General features: G+C 39.1%; 1 protein-coding gene across 4 annotated transcripts in view; it reads left to right on the top strand.

The window, feature by feature from the left end:
• The window catches only part of znf653 (zinc finger protein 653), an 85835-nt gene that overhangs the window by 7870 nt on the left and 60148 nt on the right, over nt 1–17817 (top strand). For all 4 annotated transcript variants that reach the window (XM_057817201.1, XM_057817200.1, XM_057817203.1 and 1 more), the window contains exons 4-8: nt 71–570; nt 3788–3965; nt 4302–4386; nt 4480–4591; nt 4668–4782. In XM_057817201.1, the coding sequence (XP_057673184.1) occupies nt 71–570; nt 3788–3965; nt 4302–4386; nt 4480–4591; nt 4668–4782 (990 nt within the window). The remainder of the gene's footprint in view (nt 1–70; nt 571–3787; nt 3966–4301; nt 4387–4479; nt 4592–4667; nt 4783–17817) is intronic.

Below are 17817 nucleotides of genomic sequence, written 5' to 3'. Positions count from 1 at the left end.
TTTAGTTAGTAAATTCCTGAATTTCTCAACAAATAACTTTTTTTCCCCCTCCCCAATCTGCTTTCTGTAGATTTAGGAGGAAAAGCGCTTGCTTCTGAGGTTCAGCAACCATCCACTAAAGAACTAGAACAGAGAGAAGTTCTAACACAACATGCGAATGTGGACACCTCCTCCAATGACGTCTCCCTGACAGTCCCGCCTGTGTGGGAGATGGAGATGGAACTGGAGCGGCCACAAGGCTCTCCTGAAACAATATTTCATGTCATTACCTCAGAGGAGGAGGTTGAGGATGTAGGAGAGGAAGCTGTAACCGAAAGACTTGTGGAAGAGCAAGAAGAGGGAATTGGACGTGGGTATGAATGTGGTACTGTGGGAGCATCTTTTTCTGATAAACTGGAGAACACTGATGAGGGCATAAGTTATTCGGTTCCACCCTCTCAGCCTGAACTGATGGCCCAATCTCCTGATCGGCCAGAAGAGAAAGGAGAACTTTTTGACCCACAAACTTTGCAGACAGTGGTGACTAGTTGTGAGATTCCTGACCATCAGACTGCTTTAGAAGGTTCACAGGTCAGTGCGTGTGTGTGTGTGTGTGTGTGTGCGTGCAATGATAGACATCCAATCATCTGGCTCTTACAAACTAAATGGAAACTCTTTATATAGGTTTGACACTAGTACACATCCAATTCTCTTGAACTGGGATTTCAAATTGATTGGACTTCTGTCGTCACCAATGCCAGACAATGAGTCGACTGTTTTTTTTTCTAAACACCGAAACTCTACAGTTATTATTTTGCTGTTACTTTGCCCTCATTAAGCCACCCAATAAAGTGAAAAGTTATTTTTGTTAATTTGTTTAAACATAACTTCAGCTACAGCAAGACCGACCGCAGCATAGGGCTGAATGTTATTTGGTAAAACTATCATTGCGATTTTAGGGGGGTTTGCGATATATTGCAGTATTATATTGCGATAGTAAAACTAGAAGTTTCACCAGATAGCTTGAAGAGCCCTATTTGGGCTAGGCCTGAATGATATTGGGAAATAAATACATTGCATTATAGTATATTTCCAAGTCTCCACACTTAGTTTTTGCATTAGGCGCACAAGCGTTTTTCATTGCATCACCTTTAACGCTATAGTTTTAATCACTCTCTATAAAATTCATATAATTCATTCATTCATTCATTCGACGTCCCCACGAGGGTCGCGGGGGGTTGGGAGCTGGAGCCTATGATGGCTAGCTTCAGGCAGAAGGTGGGGGACACCCTGAACTGGTTGCCAACCATTCGCAGGGCACATATAGACACATAACTATTCACGCACACACTCACACCTATGAACAATTTAAAGTGTTCAATCAGCAGAGAAACCCAGAGAAAACCCATGCAGGCACGGGAAGAACATGCAAACTCCACATTCATAACGTGAATTATTTTTAAACAAGAATAACTTAGAAAATATCTTTTTTTAATTAAATGCTTCATTGAGTGAGTCCACTCAAATCCACTCAAGCTGCTGAGAAAGCCTCACTTACACAATGAGTAGCCACAGCACACTACCGCTAGTGTTTAACTAACTCAACAAGCTCATACGTTCACTGCCTTTCAATGGTAGTGTCCCAAGCTTCTCTGGCAAGATCAAAGCTGTCACTCATCGTTAAATTTAACAAGCAGTCGCTTGGTGAGCAAGACAAGCAGGAGGAGGGAGATTTAGAGGCTGTGCGAGCATGATGCAGAGAAACAAATATATTTTTTAAATGAATAAACTAGGGCTGTCAAAATTAAAGCGTTAACGGGCGGTAATTAATTTTTTAAATTAAGCACGTCAAAATATTTAAAGCAATTAACGCATGCGCGGAACAACCCACTCAAGCATTCAAAATCAATCAAAATAGCTATGCAAAATAATACTCTATTCAAATATTAAGTTAAGCTCAACAAATACACTAGATGGCAATATTTAGTCACAATATACAAACTATCAAAATTACTATAACTTGTACTCACATTTATCTTTAAGAATTACAAGTCTTTCTATCCGTGGATCCCTTTCACAGAAAGAATGTTAATGTTAATGCCGTCTTGTAGATTTATTGTTGTAATAAACAAATACAGTACTTATTTACAGTATGTTGAATGTATATATCCGTCGTCTTATCTTTCCATTCCAACAATAATTTACACAAAAATATGGCATATTTTAGAGATGGTTTGAATTAAGATTAATTGCGATTAATTACGATTCATTAAGTTTTAAGCTGTGATTAACTCAATTAAAAATTTTAATCGTTTGACAGCCCTATAATAAACCAAACCTGATCCTTTTCACCCAATTCCGATCCTCTGAAAAATGGCGAGATCAGTCCGATTTCCAATCAGGTGATCGGATCTGGACATCTCTGGTTTGTAGCTTTGATCTAGCCCTAAATTGCTCGGTAGCTCTACGATTAAAGACCTCTCATTTATTGTGTAAGTGAGAGGCTGTTCTCAGCAGCGTGAGCGTGAAAATTTGAGTGAATTTGTGGCGCTGTATGAGCATGAAGCAGTAAAACGAGTTTGCGTATTCCAAAAAAAAAAAAAAATATTGCTCATCCTTGCAATGCGAGTATTGCGCATTCGCACATCGTGATGATGATGTTCAAACGATAGATCATTCAGGCCTACTGCAGCAGCATATCATCAGCAAGGAATGGTGGGAAATACAAGGCCATTGTATTTAAAGGCACAACAAAGAAATGCACTATAGTGTACACTGTCTCACAGGCTTGTGGGTGTGAGAGAAAAACACTTGGTGTAATAAAACAATTTTTCTTAAATTTTTATTTATATCCATGTTTTACAATACTGTGCTCTTTTGCTTTTAAAAACATAACGGCAGTGTTGTTTTCGTCAACGATGACTATAATGAAAACATTTCGTCGACGAACAATTTTTTCATGACGATGACGAGACGATAACGAGCTAAAACATGTCTTGGAAGACTAAAACATAATGACGCGAATGCCAGTTTTTGTCTGACGAGACGAAAACGAGACGAAAATGCACCATATTTTCTGTCACATGTTCGCAATGTGTGACATTTTATGTGTAGTTAGCCTGCATCGAAGCAGTGTCTGGCTGTGTCACTCATGTGACGTGCTGTGCCCCCCAACTAGCTTGATAGTCTCCTTTCCAGTCTCCTCATTGCTTGTTTTGAGACACACTTTAAGATTTGTCTTCTTATCTTGGCAAGAGAGCATAGCATTCGCGTTAGCATCAAGCATTCGCGTTCGCGTTAGCATCAGGATATTGCTAAAGGCAAGCATCCTCTTAAACTCTCAGACAACTTTTTATTACATAGAGCTCGAGGCGTCCAGGTGAGTATAATTTTTTTTTTTTTTTTTTTTTTTTTAAATCAAAACATAGACTAAACTACATGAAATTAGTCTTGAGTTTTCTTCAACAAAAACAAGATGAAGACGAATACATTTTGAGATGACTAAAATATGACTAAGACTAATAAGTGTTAGCGTACAAAGGACTAAGACTAAGACGAAAATGAAAAGGGCCGCTAAAAACAACACTGCGTAACAGAAAAAAATAGTGGTTCCTTGTTGGGCACATGAATGGCATTTCCACTCATTTAAATGAGAAGAGTTGATTTGACATAAAAGTTGCAAATGCAGTCAAGAAACAAATAAAACTCGTACATCAAAACACTTACTGTTATGCCCCTCTTAAGCGCAGATTACCCCCTTATATGAATGAGTCGGTGTCAAGTTGTCATCCTTCATTTCTGTTAACAGCTAATTATCATAACTGGACCAAGCTATGAGGGTTTCACACCAGGTAGCATTCACTTCAACGTAGGTGCTGGTAATGTGGAGGAAGACACATGCACCATCATCAAGGGTGTCACCTCCAACCAAGTTTGTGACCCTGAATCAAAAAGCAAAGCAATGGAGGATGAAGACTGCATTACAGGTGCGTTGCTGAAACGCAAATAAATGAAAAAAAAATGTTGAACAAAAGTAATGTGAATAAAATAAAAAAGATTTTTCTTAAATATATTTTCTCTCCCTCTATTTGTTCTGTCAGCCCCCAAATAGGATTGAACAATCTATTGAATAACTGGTTGCCTTTCTGGCAAAACTGAAAGAATTATTTTTTTCAATCATTCGCAATAAAAAAACTATTTAATTCAATTCAATTCAATTTTATTTGTATTGCCATGAAATTTATTTAGCGCCCAGGCTTAGTTGAAATGCTGGTACAGTATTTGGGTACACTTTGCAACTCAACGTGATTTTACGTGAACAGGGTTAGATGATAAGCAGCTACTACAGCCCACTGTTGACAATCTGGAGCTAAGTAACGACCGTGAATTGAAGAGAAGTCTGAGCAGGTATGTTGACCAGAAAAAAACAAATCCTAGATAATTTTAAAGTTTTGTTGGAAGAATATAAACAAAGTGTTTGTGTCATGTTTGTTATGCTAGGTCAAAGAGAAACAGGCGAGGCCCAGTTATTGAGGCTGATGGAATGCTCAAGATGTTCCACTGTCCTTACGAGGGCTGCAGTCAAGTGTATGTAGCCATTAGTAGTTTCCAGGTGAGAGAACCAATTTCTTTCATATTTAACATTTCAATTTTCATATCATGCGCTTTGTTCCTCTAAACACCTGCAGAATCATGTGAACCTGGTTCACAGGAAAGGCAGGACCAAGGTTTGCCCACATCCGGGCTGTGGAAAAAAATTCTACCTGTCTAATCACCTACATCGCCATATGATCATCCACTCAGGTAAGACTGATTTCAAAAGAGCATAGGTCTGGGCGGTATATCAGTTTTATAAATTAATTCGAGTTTTTGTTGCAATAAACATGGGCATCAAATTTTGGGTCATGTAGCGTTACTTCAAAATAATATACTCAAGTAAGAGAGAAAGTAGTCATCCACAAAATGTACTCAAGTAGCAGAACAGAACAAAACAATAGAGAAAAGAATTATAAATTAACAAGTAATAAACAATAATAGTAAAGTAAAGTAAAAGTAATAAACAAGTAAAAAAGTATTTGGTGAAAAGAATAAGTAATGAGTAACATTTTGAGTAACTGCTTATGATGTTTGATTTTATTATTTTTTTTAAACAATGGTATTTTTTTTTCTAAGCACAAAGTTATCTATATGAACTGTTATTATTGTACTAAACTATAGCCTATTACATAACCGCATTAAGCCAAAGAAATACCCAAAACATATGTATATATTGAATTCCAGCGAGAGAAAAAAAATCTGCAGAACTGAAGCATCATTCGTCCAAAGTGCATGAGTGCACTGAAGTGGAGAAAATAGTTCCTAGTTTGAATAGTGAATAGTTCCTTCATAGTTCCTATTATGAAATTAAAACGATCATATCTTTGTTTGTCCATGGTCAATCAGTGCCAAATAGAAACTGGGAGAGAGGTTAAAATCCGCGCTTTCAAGTCATGTTGAGGGCAGCGCTCTATGTCAAATATTATTTTTACGGTGCTTTAAAGATGTCACGTGATTGAACAGGCCGGCTTGATCATAAAACAGCTTGAGTCTGATATAATGAAGTTATGTGATTATTGTTGCGACGTCTCATTGGTGAAACTGGTGGAGCTACTGTTTGCAGCGTTGGGAAAAAAAGTAAACTTTAATATGTAGAATAAAGTGGAAAAATTTACTGACTAGTGTACTAGCTCAAAGTAGCGGAGTAAGAGTAGTGTTTCTTCTTCTTTACAAATCTACTCAAGTTAAAGTAAAAACTATGGCTTAATAAAACTACTCTTAGAAGTATGTACATTGTTCTCAAAAACTTACTCAAGTAAATGTAATTGAGTAAATGTAGCGCTTTACTACCCACCACTGATTATTAATATATGTATTTTTTATTATTAATAATTATCTATACATATATACTGTACATGTACCGAAATTTTCCGACTATAAGCCGCTACTTTTTTTCCATCATTTTGAATCCTGCGGTTTATAGTCCAGTGTGGCTTATTTGTTGATTTATTTGGGTTAATAGGTAACACTTTATTTGATAGCGGCGTCATTAGACTGCCTTAAGACCGTCATAATTATGACACAACACTATCATGGGCATTAATGAATACTTATGACAGATATCATTAAGTGTTATCCGGCAAATTATGTCACGAACTCCATTTATGTCCAGCTCGGATCTTTCATTACCTTGGTCTTTCCAAAGGAAAGAACAAGGTAATGATATTCTACAACTTTATTGTACTTATTATTACCTTGGTCTTTCCAAGGGAAAGAACAAGGTATTGTTATTGTGCAACTTTATTATTATTACCTTGGTCTTTCTGAAAGAAAGAACAAGGTATTGTTATTGTGCAACTTTATTGTACTTATTACCTTGGTCTTTCCAAGGGAAAGAACAAGGTTATGTTGTTGTACAACTTTATTGTACTTCTTTATTATTATTCTTTATTATTATTATTATTCAATAATTGTTGACGTTTTTTTCGGCGCGCCGCGCAGCCCGAACCGTAACACCGATCGGCACCGTTCAAGTATCGACACGACCGGAATTTTCGTGCGACGATGGGAATTTTTCAAACGACCCCGAAAATTTTTCCGTTCGGCCGTAAACGCCGATTTTCCAATTTTTAAAAAAAATTTCAAAACGCTACTTGTCCTACAATTTTTGAGCAAATCACATAATTTGGACATCAAAAATTCCGGGACGGTGGGGGGCATAAAGATTGTATACAGAATTTGGAAAAAATGTACGCTTCCCCGGATATTTACCAAAAACTATCCCATTCATTTCTAATGCGAAAATTTCCCATTCATTTCAATGGGATTTCCAATGGAATTTACATTGCATTGATGCCATTGACGGCCATGCATGTCGAATCTATTGATGCCAATGTACTTGGCTTCAATTGACTATATGGATGTCGATGCCACTGACGGCCATGGACGTCCAAAATTTTTCCCATTCATTTTCAATGGGGAAAAAACTAAATTTCCCCAAATCAACAGAAAATGACCAGATATCAATAGGACGTGTCCCCCAAACGTCCCCAACTCCATTGACGCTTATAGGGGGTGCTGCCATTGACGTCCATGGACGTCCAAAATTTTCCCCATTCATTTTCAATGGGGAAAAAACTAAATTTCCCCAAATCAACAGAAAATGACCAGATATTAATAGGACGTATACCCCAAACGTCCCCAACTCCATTGACGCTTATGGGGGGTGCTGCCATTGACGTCCATGGACGTCCAAAATTTTTCCCATTCATTTTCAATGGGAATTTTTTTTTTTTCCCCAAATCAACAGAAAATGACGAGATATCAATAGGACGTGTCCCTCAAATGTCCCCGATTGCATTGCCGCTTATGGAGGGTGATGCCATTGATGTCCACGGACGTCCAAACTTCCCATTAATTTCCAATGGCATTTCCATGGACGTCCAATTCTCCCAATCATTTCTAATGGCTTTTACTTTGTTTAGTGCCATTGATTTGCATTATGGTCCATTCTATTGATAGACCTGAGTGGGGCTAAGATCTGTATCTCCACAGAGGAAAGACCAAGGTGTAATTTCTCCCGAAATTGCAGTTTCTAGTTACCTTGGTCTTTCTGAAAGAAAGAACAAGGTATTGTTATTGTGCAACTTTATTATTATTATTATTATTATTCAATAATTCTCCGCGTTTTTTTGAGCCAACGCACAGCCCAAACCGTAGCACCGATCGGCACGGTTGAAGTATCGGCACGACCGGATTTTTCGCGTGACGATGGGAATTTTTCAAACCGCCACGAAAAATTTTCCGTTCGCCCGTAAACAGCAATTTTCCGAAAAATAAAAAAAGTTTCAAAATGTATCTAGTCCTACAATTTTTGACCAAATCACATAATTTGGGCATCAAAAATTCCGGGACGGTGAGGGGCATAAAAGTTGTATACAGAATTTGGCAAAAATATACGGTTCCCCGGAAATTTGCCAAAAACTTTCCTATTCATTTTGAATGGAAAAAAAACGCGCGCTTCACAGCCCGAACCGTTAGACCGATCGGCACCGTTCAAGTATCGGCACGACCGGAATTTTTGCGTGACACAGGAAACTTTACAAATGGCCCCGAAAATTTTTCCGTTCGTCCGTAAACGGCAATTTTCCGTGAAAAAAAAAAAAGTTTCAAAATGTATCTAGTCCTACAATTTTTGATCAAATCAAATAATTTGGGCATCAAAAATTCCGGGACGGTGAGGGGCATAAAAGTTGTATACAGAATTTGGAAAAAAATTACGCTTCCTCAGAAATTTGCCAAAAACTATCCCATTCATTTCGAATGGGAAAAGTCCCATTCACTTCCAATGGGATTTCCAATGGAATTTACATTGCATTGATGCCATTGACGGCCATGCATGTCGAATCTACTGATGCCAATGTACTTGGATTCAACTGACTATATAGATGTCGATGCCATTGACTGCCATGGACGTCCAAAATTTTTCCCATTCATTTTCAATGGGGAAAAAACAAAATTACCCCAAATCAACAGAAAATGACCAGATGTCAATAGGACGTGTCCCCCAAACTTCCCCAATTCCATTGACGCTTATGAAGGGTGCCGCCATTGACTTACATGGACGTCCAAAATTTTTCCCATTCATTTTCAATGGGGAAAAAACTAAATTTCTCCAAATCAACAGAAAATGACCAGATATCAATAGGACGTATATCCCAAACGTCCCCAATTCCATTGACGCTTATGGGGGGTGCTGCCATTGACGTCCATGGACGTCCAAAATTTTACCCATTCATTTTCAATGGGAAAATTTTTTTTTTCCCCAAATCAACAGAAAATGACTAGATATCAATAGGACCTGTCCCCCAAATGTCCCCGATTGCTTTGCTACTTATGGAGGGTGATGCCATTGACGTCCAGGGACGTCCAAACTTCCCATTCATTTCCAATGGCATTTCTTCATGTTTGTTCATTCTTTTGATGCCAATGTACTTGGATTCCATTGACGGTTATGTAAGTTGATACCATTGACGTCCATGGACGTCCAAAATTTTTCCCATTCATTTTCAATGGGAATTTTTTTTTTTTCCCCAAATCAACAGAAAATGACTAGATATCATTAGGACGTGTCCCCCAAATGTCCCCAATTGCATTACCGCTTATGGGGGGTGATGCCATTGACGTCCATGGACGTCCAAACTTCCCAATCATTTCCAAAGCCATTTCTTCATGTTTGTTCATTTTATTGATGCCAATGTACTTGGATTCCATTGACGCTTATGTAAGTTGATACCATTGACGTCCATGGACGTCCAAAATTTTTCCCATTCATTTTCAATGGGATTTTTTTTTTTTTTTCCCAAATCAACAGAAAATGACTAGATATCATTAGGACGTTTCCCCCAAATGTCCCCGATTGCATTGCCGCTTATGGAGGGTGATGCCATTGACGTTCATGGACGTCTAAACTTCCCATTCATTTCCAATGGCATTTCTTCATGTTTGTTCATTTTATTGATGCCAATGTACTTGGATTCCATTGACGCTTATGTAAGTTGATACCATTGACGTCCATGGACGTCCAAAATTTTTCCCATTCATTTTCAATGGGAAATTTTTTTTTTTCCCCAAATCAACAGAAAATGACTAGATATCAATAGGACCTGTCCCCCAAATGTCCCCGATTGCATTGCTACTTATGGAGGGTGATGCCATTGACGTCCAGGGACGTCCAAACTTCCCATTCATTTCCAATGGCATTTCTTCATGTTTGTTCATTCTTTTGATGCCAATGTACTTGGATTCCATTGACGGTTATGTAAGTTGATACCATTGACGTCCATGGACGTCCAAAATTTTTCCCATTCATTTTCAATGGGAATTTTTTTTTTTTCCCCAAATCAACAGAAAATGACTAGATATCATTAGGACGTGTCCCCCAAATGTCCCCGATTGCATTACCGCTTATGGGGGGTGATGCCATTGACGTCCATGGACGTCCAAACTTCCCATTCATTTCCAATGGCATTTCTTCATGTTTGTTCATTTTATTGATGCCAATGTACTTGGATTCCATTGACGCTTATGTAAGTTGATACCATTGACGTCCATGGACGTCCAAAATTTTTCCCATTCATTTTCAATGGGAATTTTTTTTTTTTTCCCAAATCAACAGAAAATGACTAGATATCATTAGGACGTGTCCCCCAAATGTCCCCGATTGCATTGCCGCTTATGGAGGGTGATGCCATTGACGTTCAAGGACGTCCAAACTTCCCATTCATTTCCAATGGCATTTCTTCATGTTTGTTCATTTTATTGATGCCAATGTACTTGGATTCCATTGACGCTTATGTAAGTTGATACCATTGACGTCCATGGACGTCCAAAATTTTTCCCATTCATTTTCAATGGGAATTTTTTTTTTTCCCCAAATCAACAGAAAATGACTAGATATCAATAGGACGTGTCCCCCAAACTTCCCCAATTCCATTAACAATTATGGAGGGTGCTGCCATTGACGGACATGGACGTCCAATTCTCCCAATCTTTTCGAATGCCTTTAACTTTGTTTAGTGCCAATGACTGGCATTATGGTCCATTCTATTGATAGACCTGAGTGGGGCTAAGATTTGTATCTCCACAGAGGAAAGACCAAGGTGTGTAATTTCTCCCGAAATTGCAGTTTCTAGTTATTATTATTATTCATCTTATTCTCCGCGTTTTTTTGAGCCAACGCACAGCCCAAACCGTAGCACCGATCGGCACCGTTCAAGTATCGGCACGACCGGATTTTTCGCGTGACGATGGGAATTTTTCAAACCGCCACGAAAAATTTTCCGTTCGCCCGTAAACGGCAATTTTCCGAAAAATAAAAAAAGTTTCAAAATGTATCTAGTCCTACAATTTTTGACCAAATCACATAATTTGGGCATCAAAAATTCCGGGACGGTGAGGGGCATAAAAGTTGTATACAGAATTTGGCAAAAATTTACGGTTCCCCGGAAATTTGCCAAAAACTTTCCTATTCATTTTGAATGGAAAAAAAACGCGCGCTTCACAGCCCGAACCGTTAGACCGATCGGCACCGTTCAAGTATCGGCACGACCGGAATTTTCGCGTGACACAGGAAACTTTACAAATGGCCCCGAAAATTTTTCCGTTCGTCCGTAAACGGCAATTTTCCGTGAAAAAATAAAAAGTTTCAAAATGTATCTAGTCCTACAATTTTTGACCAAATCACATAATTTGGGCATCAAAAATTCCGGGACGGTGAGGGGCATAAAAGTTGTATACAGAATTTGGAAAAAAATTACGCTTCCTCGGAAATTTGCCAAAAACTATCCCATTCATTTCGAATGGGAAAAGTCCCATTCACTTCCAATGGGATTTCCAATGGAATTTACATTGCATTGATGCCATTGACGGCCATGCATGTCGAATCTACTGATGCCAATGTACTTGGATTCAATTGATTATATGGATGTCGATGCCATTGACTGCCATGGACGTCCAAAATTTTTCCCATTCATTTTCAATGGGGAAAAAACAAAATTACCCCAAATCAACAGAAAATGACCAGATATCAATAGGACGTGTCCCCCAAACTTCCCCAATTCCATTGACGCTTATGAAGGGTACCGCCATTGACTTACATGGACGTCCAAAATTTTTCCCATTCATTTTCAATGGGGAAAAAACGAAATTTCTCCAAATCAACAGAAAATGACCAGATATCAATAGGACGTATATCCCAAACGTCCCCAATTCCATTGACGCTTATGGGGGGTGCTGCCATGGACGTCCATGGACGTCCAAAATTTTACCCATTCATTTTCAATGGGAAATTTTTTTTTTTCCCCAAATCAACAGAAAATGACTAGATATCAATAGGACCTGTCCCCCAAATGTCCCCGATTGCATTGCTGCTTATGGAGGGTGATGCCATTGACGTCCAGGGACGTCCAAACTTCCCATTCATTTCCAATGGCATTTCTTCATGTTTGTTCATTCTTTTGATGCCAATGTACTTGGATTCCATTGACGCTTATGTAAGTTGATACCATTGACGTCCATGGACGTCCAAAATTTTTCCCATTCATTTTCAATGGGAATTTTTTTTTTTTTCCCCAAATCAACAGAAAATGACTAGATATCAATAGGACGTTTCCCCCAAATGTGCCCGATTGCATTGCTGCTTATGGAGGGTGATGCCATTGACGTCCATGGACGTCCAAACTTCCCATTAATTTCCAATGGCATTTCTTCATGTTTGTTCATTCTATTGATGCCAATGTACTTGGATTCCATTGACGCTTATGTAAGTTGATACCATTGACGTCCATGGACGTCCAAAATTTTTCCCATTCATTTTCAATGGGAATTTTTTTTTTTTCCCCAAATCAACAGAAAATGACTAGATATCATTAGGACGTGTCCCCCAAATGTCCCCGATTGCATTGCCGCTTATGGGGGGTGATGCCATTGACGTTCATGGACGTCCAAACTTCCCATTCATTTCCAAAGGCATTTCTTCATGTTTGTTCATTCTATTGATGCCAATGTACTTGGATTCCATTGACGCTTATGTAAGTTGATACCATTGACGTCCATGGACGTCCAAAATTTTTCCCATTCATTTTCAATGGGAATTTTTTTTTTTCCCCAAATCAACAGAAAATGACTAGATATCATTAGGACGTGTCCCCCAAATGTCCCCGATTGCATTGCCGCTTATGGGGGGTGATGCCATTGACGTCCATGGACGTCCATGGACGTCCAAACTTCCCATTCATTTCCAATGGCATTTCTTCATGTTTGTTCATTCTATTGATGCCAATGTACTTGGATTCCATTGACGCTTATGTAAGTTGATACCATTGACGTCCATGGACGTCCAAAATTTTTCCCATTCATTTTCAATGGGATTTTTTTTTTTTTCCCCAAATCAACAGAAAATGACTAGATATCATTAGGACGTGTCCCCCAAATGTCCCCGATTGCATTGCCGCTTATGGAGGGTGATGCCATTGACGTTCATGGACGTCCAAACTTCCCATTCATTTCCAATGGCATTTTTTCATGTTTGTTCATTTTATTGATGCCAATGTACTTGGTATCCATTGACGCTTATGTAAGTTGATACCATTGACGTCCATGGACGTCCAAAATTTTTCCATTCATTTTCAATGGGAATTTTTTTTTTTTTTCCCAAATCAACAGAAAATGACTAGATATCATTAGGACGTGTCCCCCAAACTTCCCCGATTCCATTAACAATTATGAAAGGTGCCGCCATTGACGTCCATGGACGTCCAATTCTCCCATTCATTTCTAACGGCTTTTACTTTGTTTTTTGCCAATGACTGGCATTATGATCCATTCTATTGATAGACCTGAGTGGGGCTAAGATCTGTATCTCCACAGAGGAAAGACCAAGGTGTGTAATTTCTCCCGAAATTGCAGTTTCTAGTTACCTTGGTCTTTCTGAAAGAAAGAACAAGGTATTGTTATTGTGCAACTTTATTGTACTTATTATTTATTCATCTTATTCTCCGCGTTTTTTTGAGCCAACGCACAGCCCAAACCGTAGCACCGATCGGCACAGTTCAAGTATCGGCACGACCGGAATTTTCGCGTGACGATGGGAATTTTTCAAACCGCCACGAAAAATTTTCCGTTCGCCCGTAAACGGCAATTTTCCGAAAAATAAAAAAAGTTTCAAAATGTATCTAGTCCTACAATTTTTGACCAAATCACATAATTTGGGCATCAAAAATTCCGGGACGGTGAGGGGCATAAAAGTTGTATACAGAATTTGGCAAAAATTTACGGTTCCCCGGAAATTTGCCAAAAACTTTCCTATTCATTTTGAATGGAAAAAAAACGCGCGCTTCACAGCCCGAACCGTTAGACCGATCGGCACCGTTCAAGTATCGGCACGACCGGAATTTTCGCGTGACACAGGAAACTTTACAAATGGCCCCGAAAAATTTTCCGTTCGTCCGTAAACGGCAATTTTCCGTGAAAAAAAAAAAAGTTTCAAAATGTATCTAGTCCTACAATTTTTGACCAAATCACATAATTTGGGCATCAAAAATTCCGGGACGGTGAGGGGCATAAAAGTTGTATACAGAATTTGGAAAAAAATTACGCTTCCTCGGAAATTTGCCAAAAACTATCCCATTCATTTCGAATGGGAAAAGTTCCCATTCACTTAATGGGAAAAGTCCCATTCACTTCCAATGGGATTTCCCATGGAATTTACATTGCATTGATGCCATTGACGGACATGCATGTCGAATCTACTGATGCCAATGTACTTGGATTCAATTGACTATATTGATGTCAATGCCATTGACTGCCATGGACGTCCAAAATTTTTCCCATTCATTTTCAATGGGGAAAAAACAAAATTACCCCAAATCAACAGAAAATGACCAGATATCAATAGGACGTGTCCCCCAAACTTCCCCAATTCCATTGACGCTTATGAAGGGTGCCGCCATTGACTTACATGGACGTCCAAAATTTTTCCCATTCATTTTCAATGGGAAAAAACTAAATTTCTCCAAATCAACAGAAAATGACCAGATATCAATAGGACGTATACCCCAGACGTCCCCAACTCCATTGACGCTTATGGGGGGTGCTGCCATTGACGTCCATGGACGTCCAAAATTTTACCCATTCATTTTCAATGGGGAAAAAATACAATTTCCCCTAATCAACAGAAAATGACCAGATATCAATAGGACGTAAACCCCAAACTTCCCGAATTCCATTTACGCTTATGGAGGGTGATGCCATTGATGGCCATGGACGTCCAAATTTCCCATTCTTTTTTAATGGCGTTTTATCATGTTATGTCATTCTTTTGATGCCAATGTACTTGGATTCCATTGACGCCAATGTAGGTTGATACCATTGACGTCCATGAATGTCCACATTTTTTGATTGATTGATTGATGATGAAGTCGGCCCCGTCTGCTCGATGGACGTCAACGGAAACTTTTGACGTCGGCGCCGTTCGCACGTTGGACGTCGGCGACATTTGCTAGTTATTATTACCTTGGTCTTTCTGAAAGAAAGAACAAGGTATTGTTATTGTGCAACTTTATTACCTGGTCTTTCCTTTGGAAAGATCAGGTAGTGAGATTCTACGGCCTCCCCCCTATATGTTATTCTGTTTTTTTTTTTTGAATGGGAATCCTTCGTCCCGCCGTGCAGCCCAAACCGTAGCACCGCTCGGCACCGTTCAAGTATCGGCACGACCGGAATTCTCACGCGACGATGGGAATTTTTCAAACGGCCCCGAAAATTTTTCGGTTCGTCCGTAAACGGCAATTTTCCGGAAAAAACAAGCAATTTTCAAAATGTATCTAGTCCTACAATTTTTTACCAAATTACATAATTTAGGTATCAAAAATTCCGGGACGGTGAGGGGCATAAAAGTTGTATACAGAATTTGGAAAAAATTTACGGTTCCCCAGAAATTTGACAAAAACTTGCCCATTCATTTTTAATGAGAAAAAAAACGTTTCAAAATGTATCTAGTCCTACAATTTTTCACCAAATCACACAATTTGGGCATCAAAAATTCCAGGACGGGGAGGGGAATAAAGGTTTTTAACACAATTTGGAAAAAATATACGGTTCCCCGGAAATTTACCAAAAACCTGCCCATTCATTTTTAATGGGAAAAAAAGACAACTTTCAAACTGTTACTAGTCCGTCAATTTTTGACGAAAACACACAAGATGGGCGTCAAAAATTCCGGGATGGCGAGGGGCATAAAAATGACAGCGGTAAATTTTTTGATAAAATGCACGGTTTCCCGGCAAATTGCCAAAAACTGGCCCATTCATTTTTAATGGGAAACGAAGAAAAGTTTCAAAATGTATCTAGTCCTTCAATTTTTGACCAAATCACACAATTTGGGCATCAAAAAATCCGTGACGGTGAGGGGCATAAAAGTTGTATACAGCATTTGTAAAAAATTTACGGTTTCCCAGAAACTTGCCAAAAACTTTCCCATTCATTTCTAATGAGAACATTTCCCTTTCACTTACAATGGGATTTCCAATTGAATTTTTTTACATTGCAATGATGCCATTGACGGCCACGCATGTCGAATCTATTGATGCCAATGTACTTGGATTCAATTGACTTTTTGGATGTCGATGCCATTGACGGCCATGGACGTCCAAAATGTTTCCCATTCATTTTCAATGGGGAAAAAACTAAATTTCCCCAAATCAACAGATAATGACCAGATATCAATAGGACCTGTCCCCCAAACATCCCTGACTCCATTGACGCTTATAGGGGGTGCTGCCATTGACGTCCATGGACGTCCAAAATTTTTCCCATTCATTTTCAATGGGAATTTTTTTTCCCCCCCAAATCAACAGAAAATGACTAGATATCATTAGGACGTGTCCCCCAAATGTCCCCAACTGCATTGCTGCTTATGGAGGGTGATGCCATTGACGTTCATGGACGTCCAAACTTCCCATTCATTTCCAATGGCATTTCTTCATGTTTGTTCATTTTATTGATGCCAATGTACTTGGATTCCATTGACGCTTATGTAAGTTGATACCATTGACGTCCATGGACGTTCAAAACTTTTCCCATTCATTTTCAATGGGAATTCCCCCCCCCCAAATCAACAGAAAATGACTAGATATCAAAAGGACGTGTACCCCAAATGTCCCCGATTGCATTGCCGCTTATGGAGGGTGATGCCATTGACGTTCATGGACGTCCAAACTTCCCATTCATTTCCAATGGCATTTCTTCATGTTTGTTCATTCTATTGATGCCAATGTACTTGGATTCCATTGATGCTTATGTAAGTTGATACCATTGACATCCATGGACGTCCAAAAATGTTCCCATTCATTTTCAATGGGAAATTTTTTTTCCCCCCAAAATCAACAGAAAATGACTAGATATCAGTAGGACGTGTCTCCCAAATGTCCCCGATTGCATTGCCGCTTATGGAGGGTGATGCCATTGACGTCCATGGACTTCCAAACTTCCCATTCATTTCCAATGGCATTTCTTCATGTTTGTTCATTCTAGTGATGCCAATGTACTTGGATTCCATTGACGCTTATGTAAGTTGATACCATTGACGTCCATGGACGTCCAAAAATTTTCCCATTCATTTTCAATGGGAATTTTTTCCCCCCTAAATCAACAGGAAATGACCAGATATCAATCGGACGTGTACCCCAAATGTCCCCGATTGCATTGACGCTTATGGAGGGTGCTGCCATTGACGGCCATGGACGTCCATGGACGTCCAAATTTCCCATTAATTTCTAATGGCATTTAATTGTTTAATGCCATTGATAGGCATGTTTGTCCATTCTAGTGATAGCCTTGGGCGGGGCTACGATCTGTATAGCCACACAGGAAAGACCAGGTGTAATTTCTCCCGAAATTGCAGTTTCTAGTTGTACTTATTATTTATTCATCTTATTCTCCGCGTTTTTTTGAGCCAACGCACAGCCCAAACCGTAGCACCGATCGGCACCGTTCAAGTATCGGCACGACCGGATTTTTCGTGTGACGATGGGAATTTTTCAAACCGCCACGAAAAATTTTCCGTTCGCCCGTAAACGGCAATTTTCCGAAAAATTAAAAAAGTTTCAAAATGTATCTAGTCCTACAATTTTTGACCAAATCACATAATTTGGGCATCAAAAATTCCGGGACGGTGAGGGGCATAAAAGTTGTATACAGAATTTGGCAAAAATTTACGGTTCCCCGGAAATTTGCCAAAAACTT

Source organism: Corythoichthys intestinalis, chromosome 16 (genome assembly GCF_030265065.1).
Source record: "Corythoichthys intestinalis isolate RoL2023-P3 chromosome 16, ASM3026506v1, whole genome shotgun sequence".
NCBI lineage: Eukaryota > Metazoa > Chordata > Actinopteri > Syngnathiformes > Syngnathidae > Corythoichthys > Corythoichthys intestinalis.
Note: the sequence above shows the minus strand (reverse complement) of the source record. Positions and strands in the feature narration are given on the sequence as shown.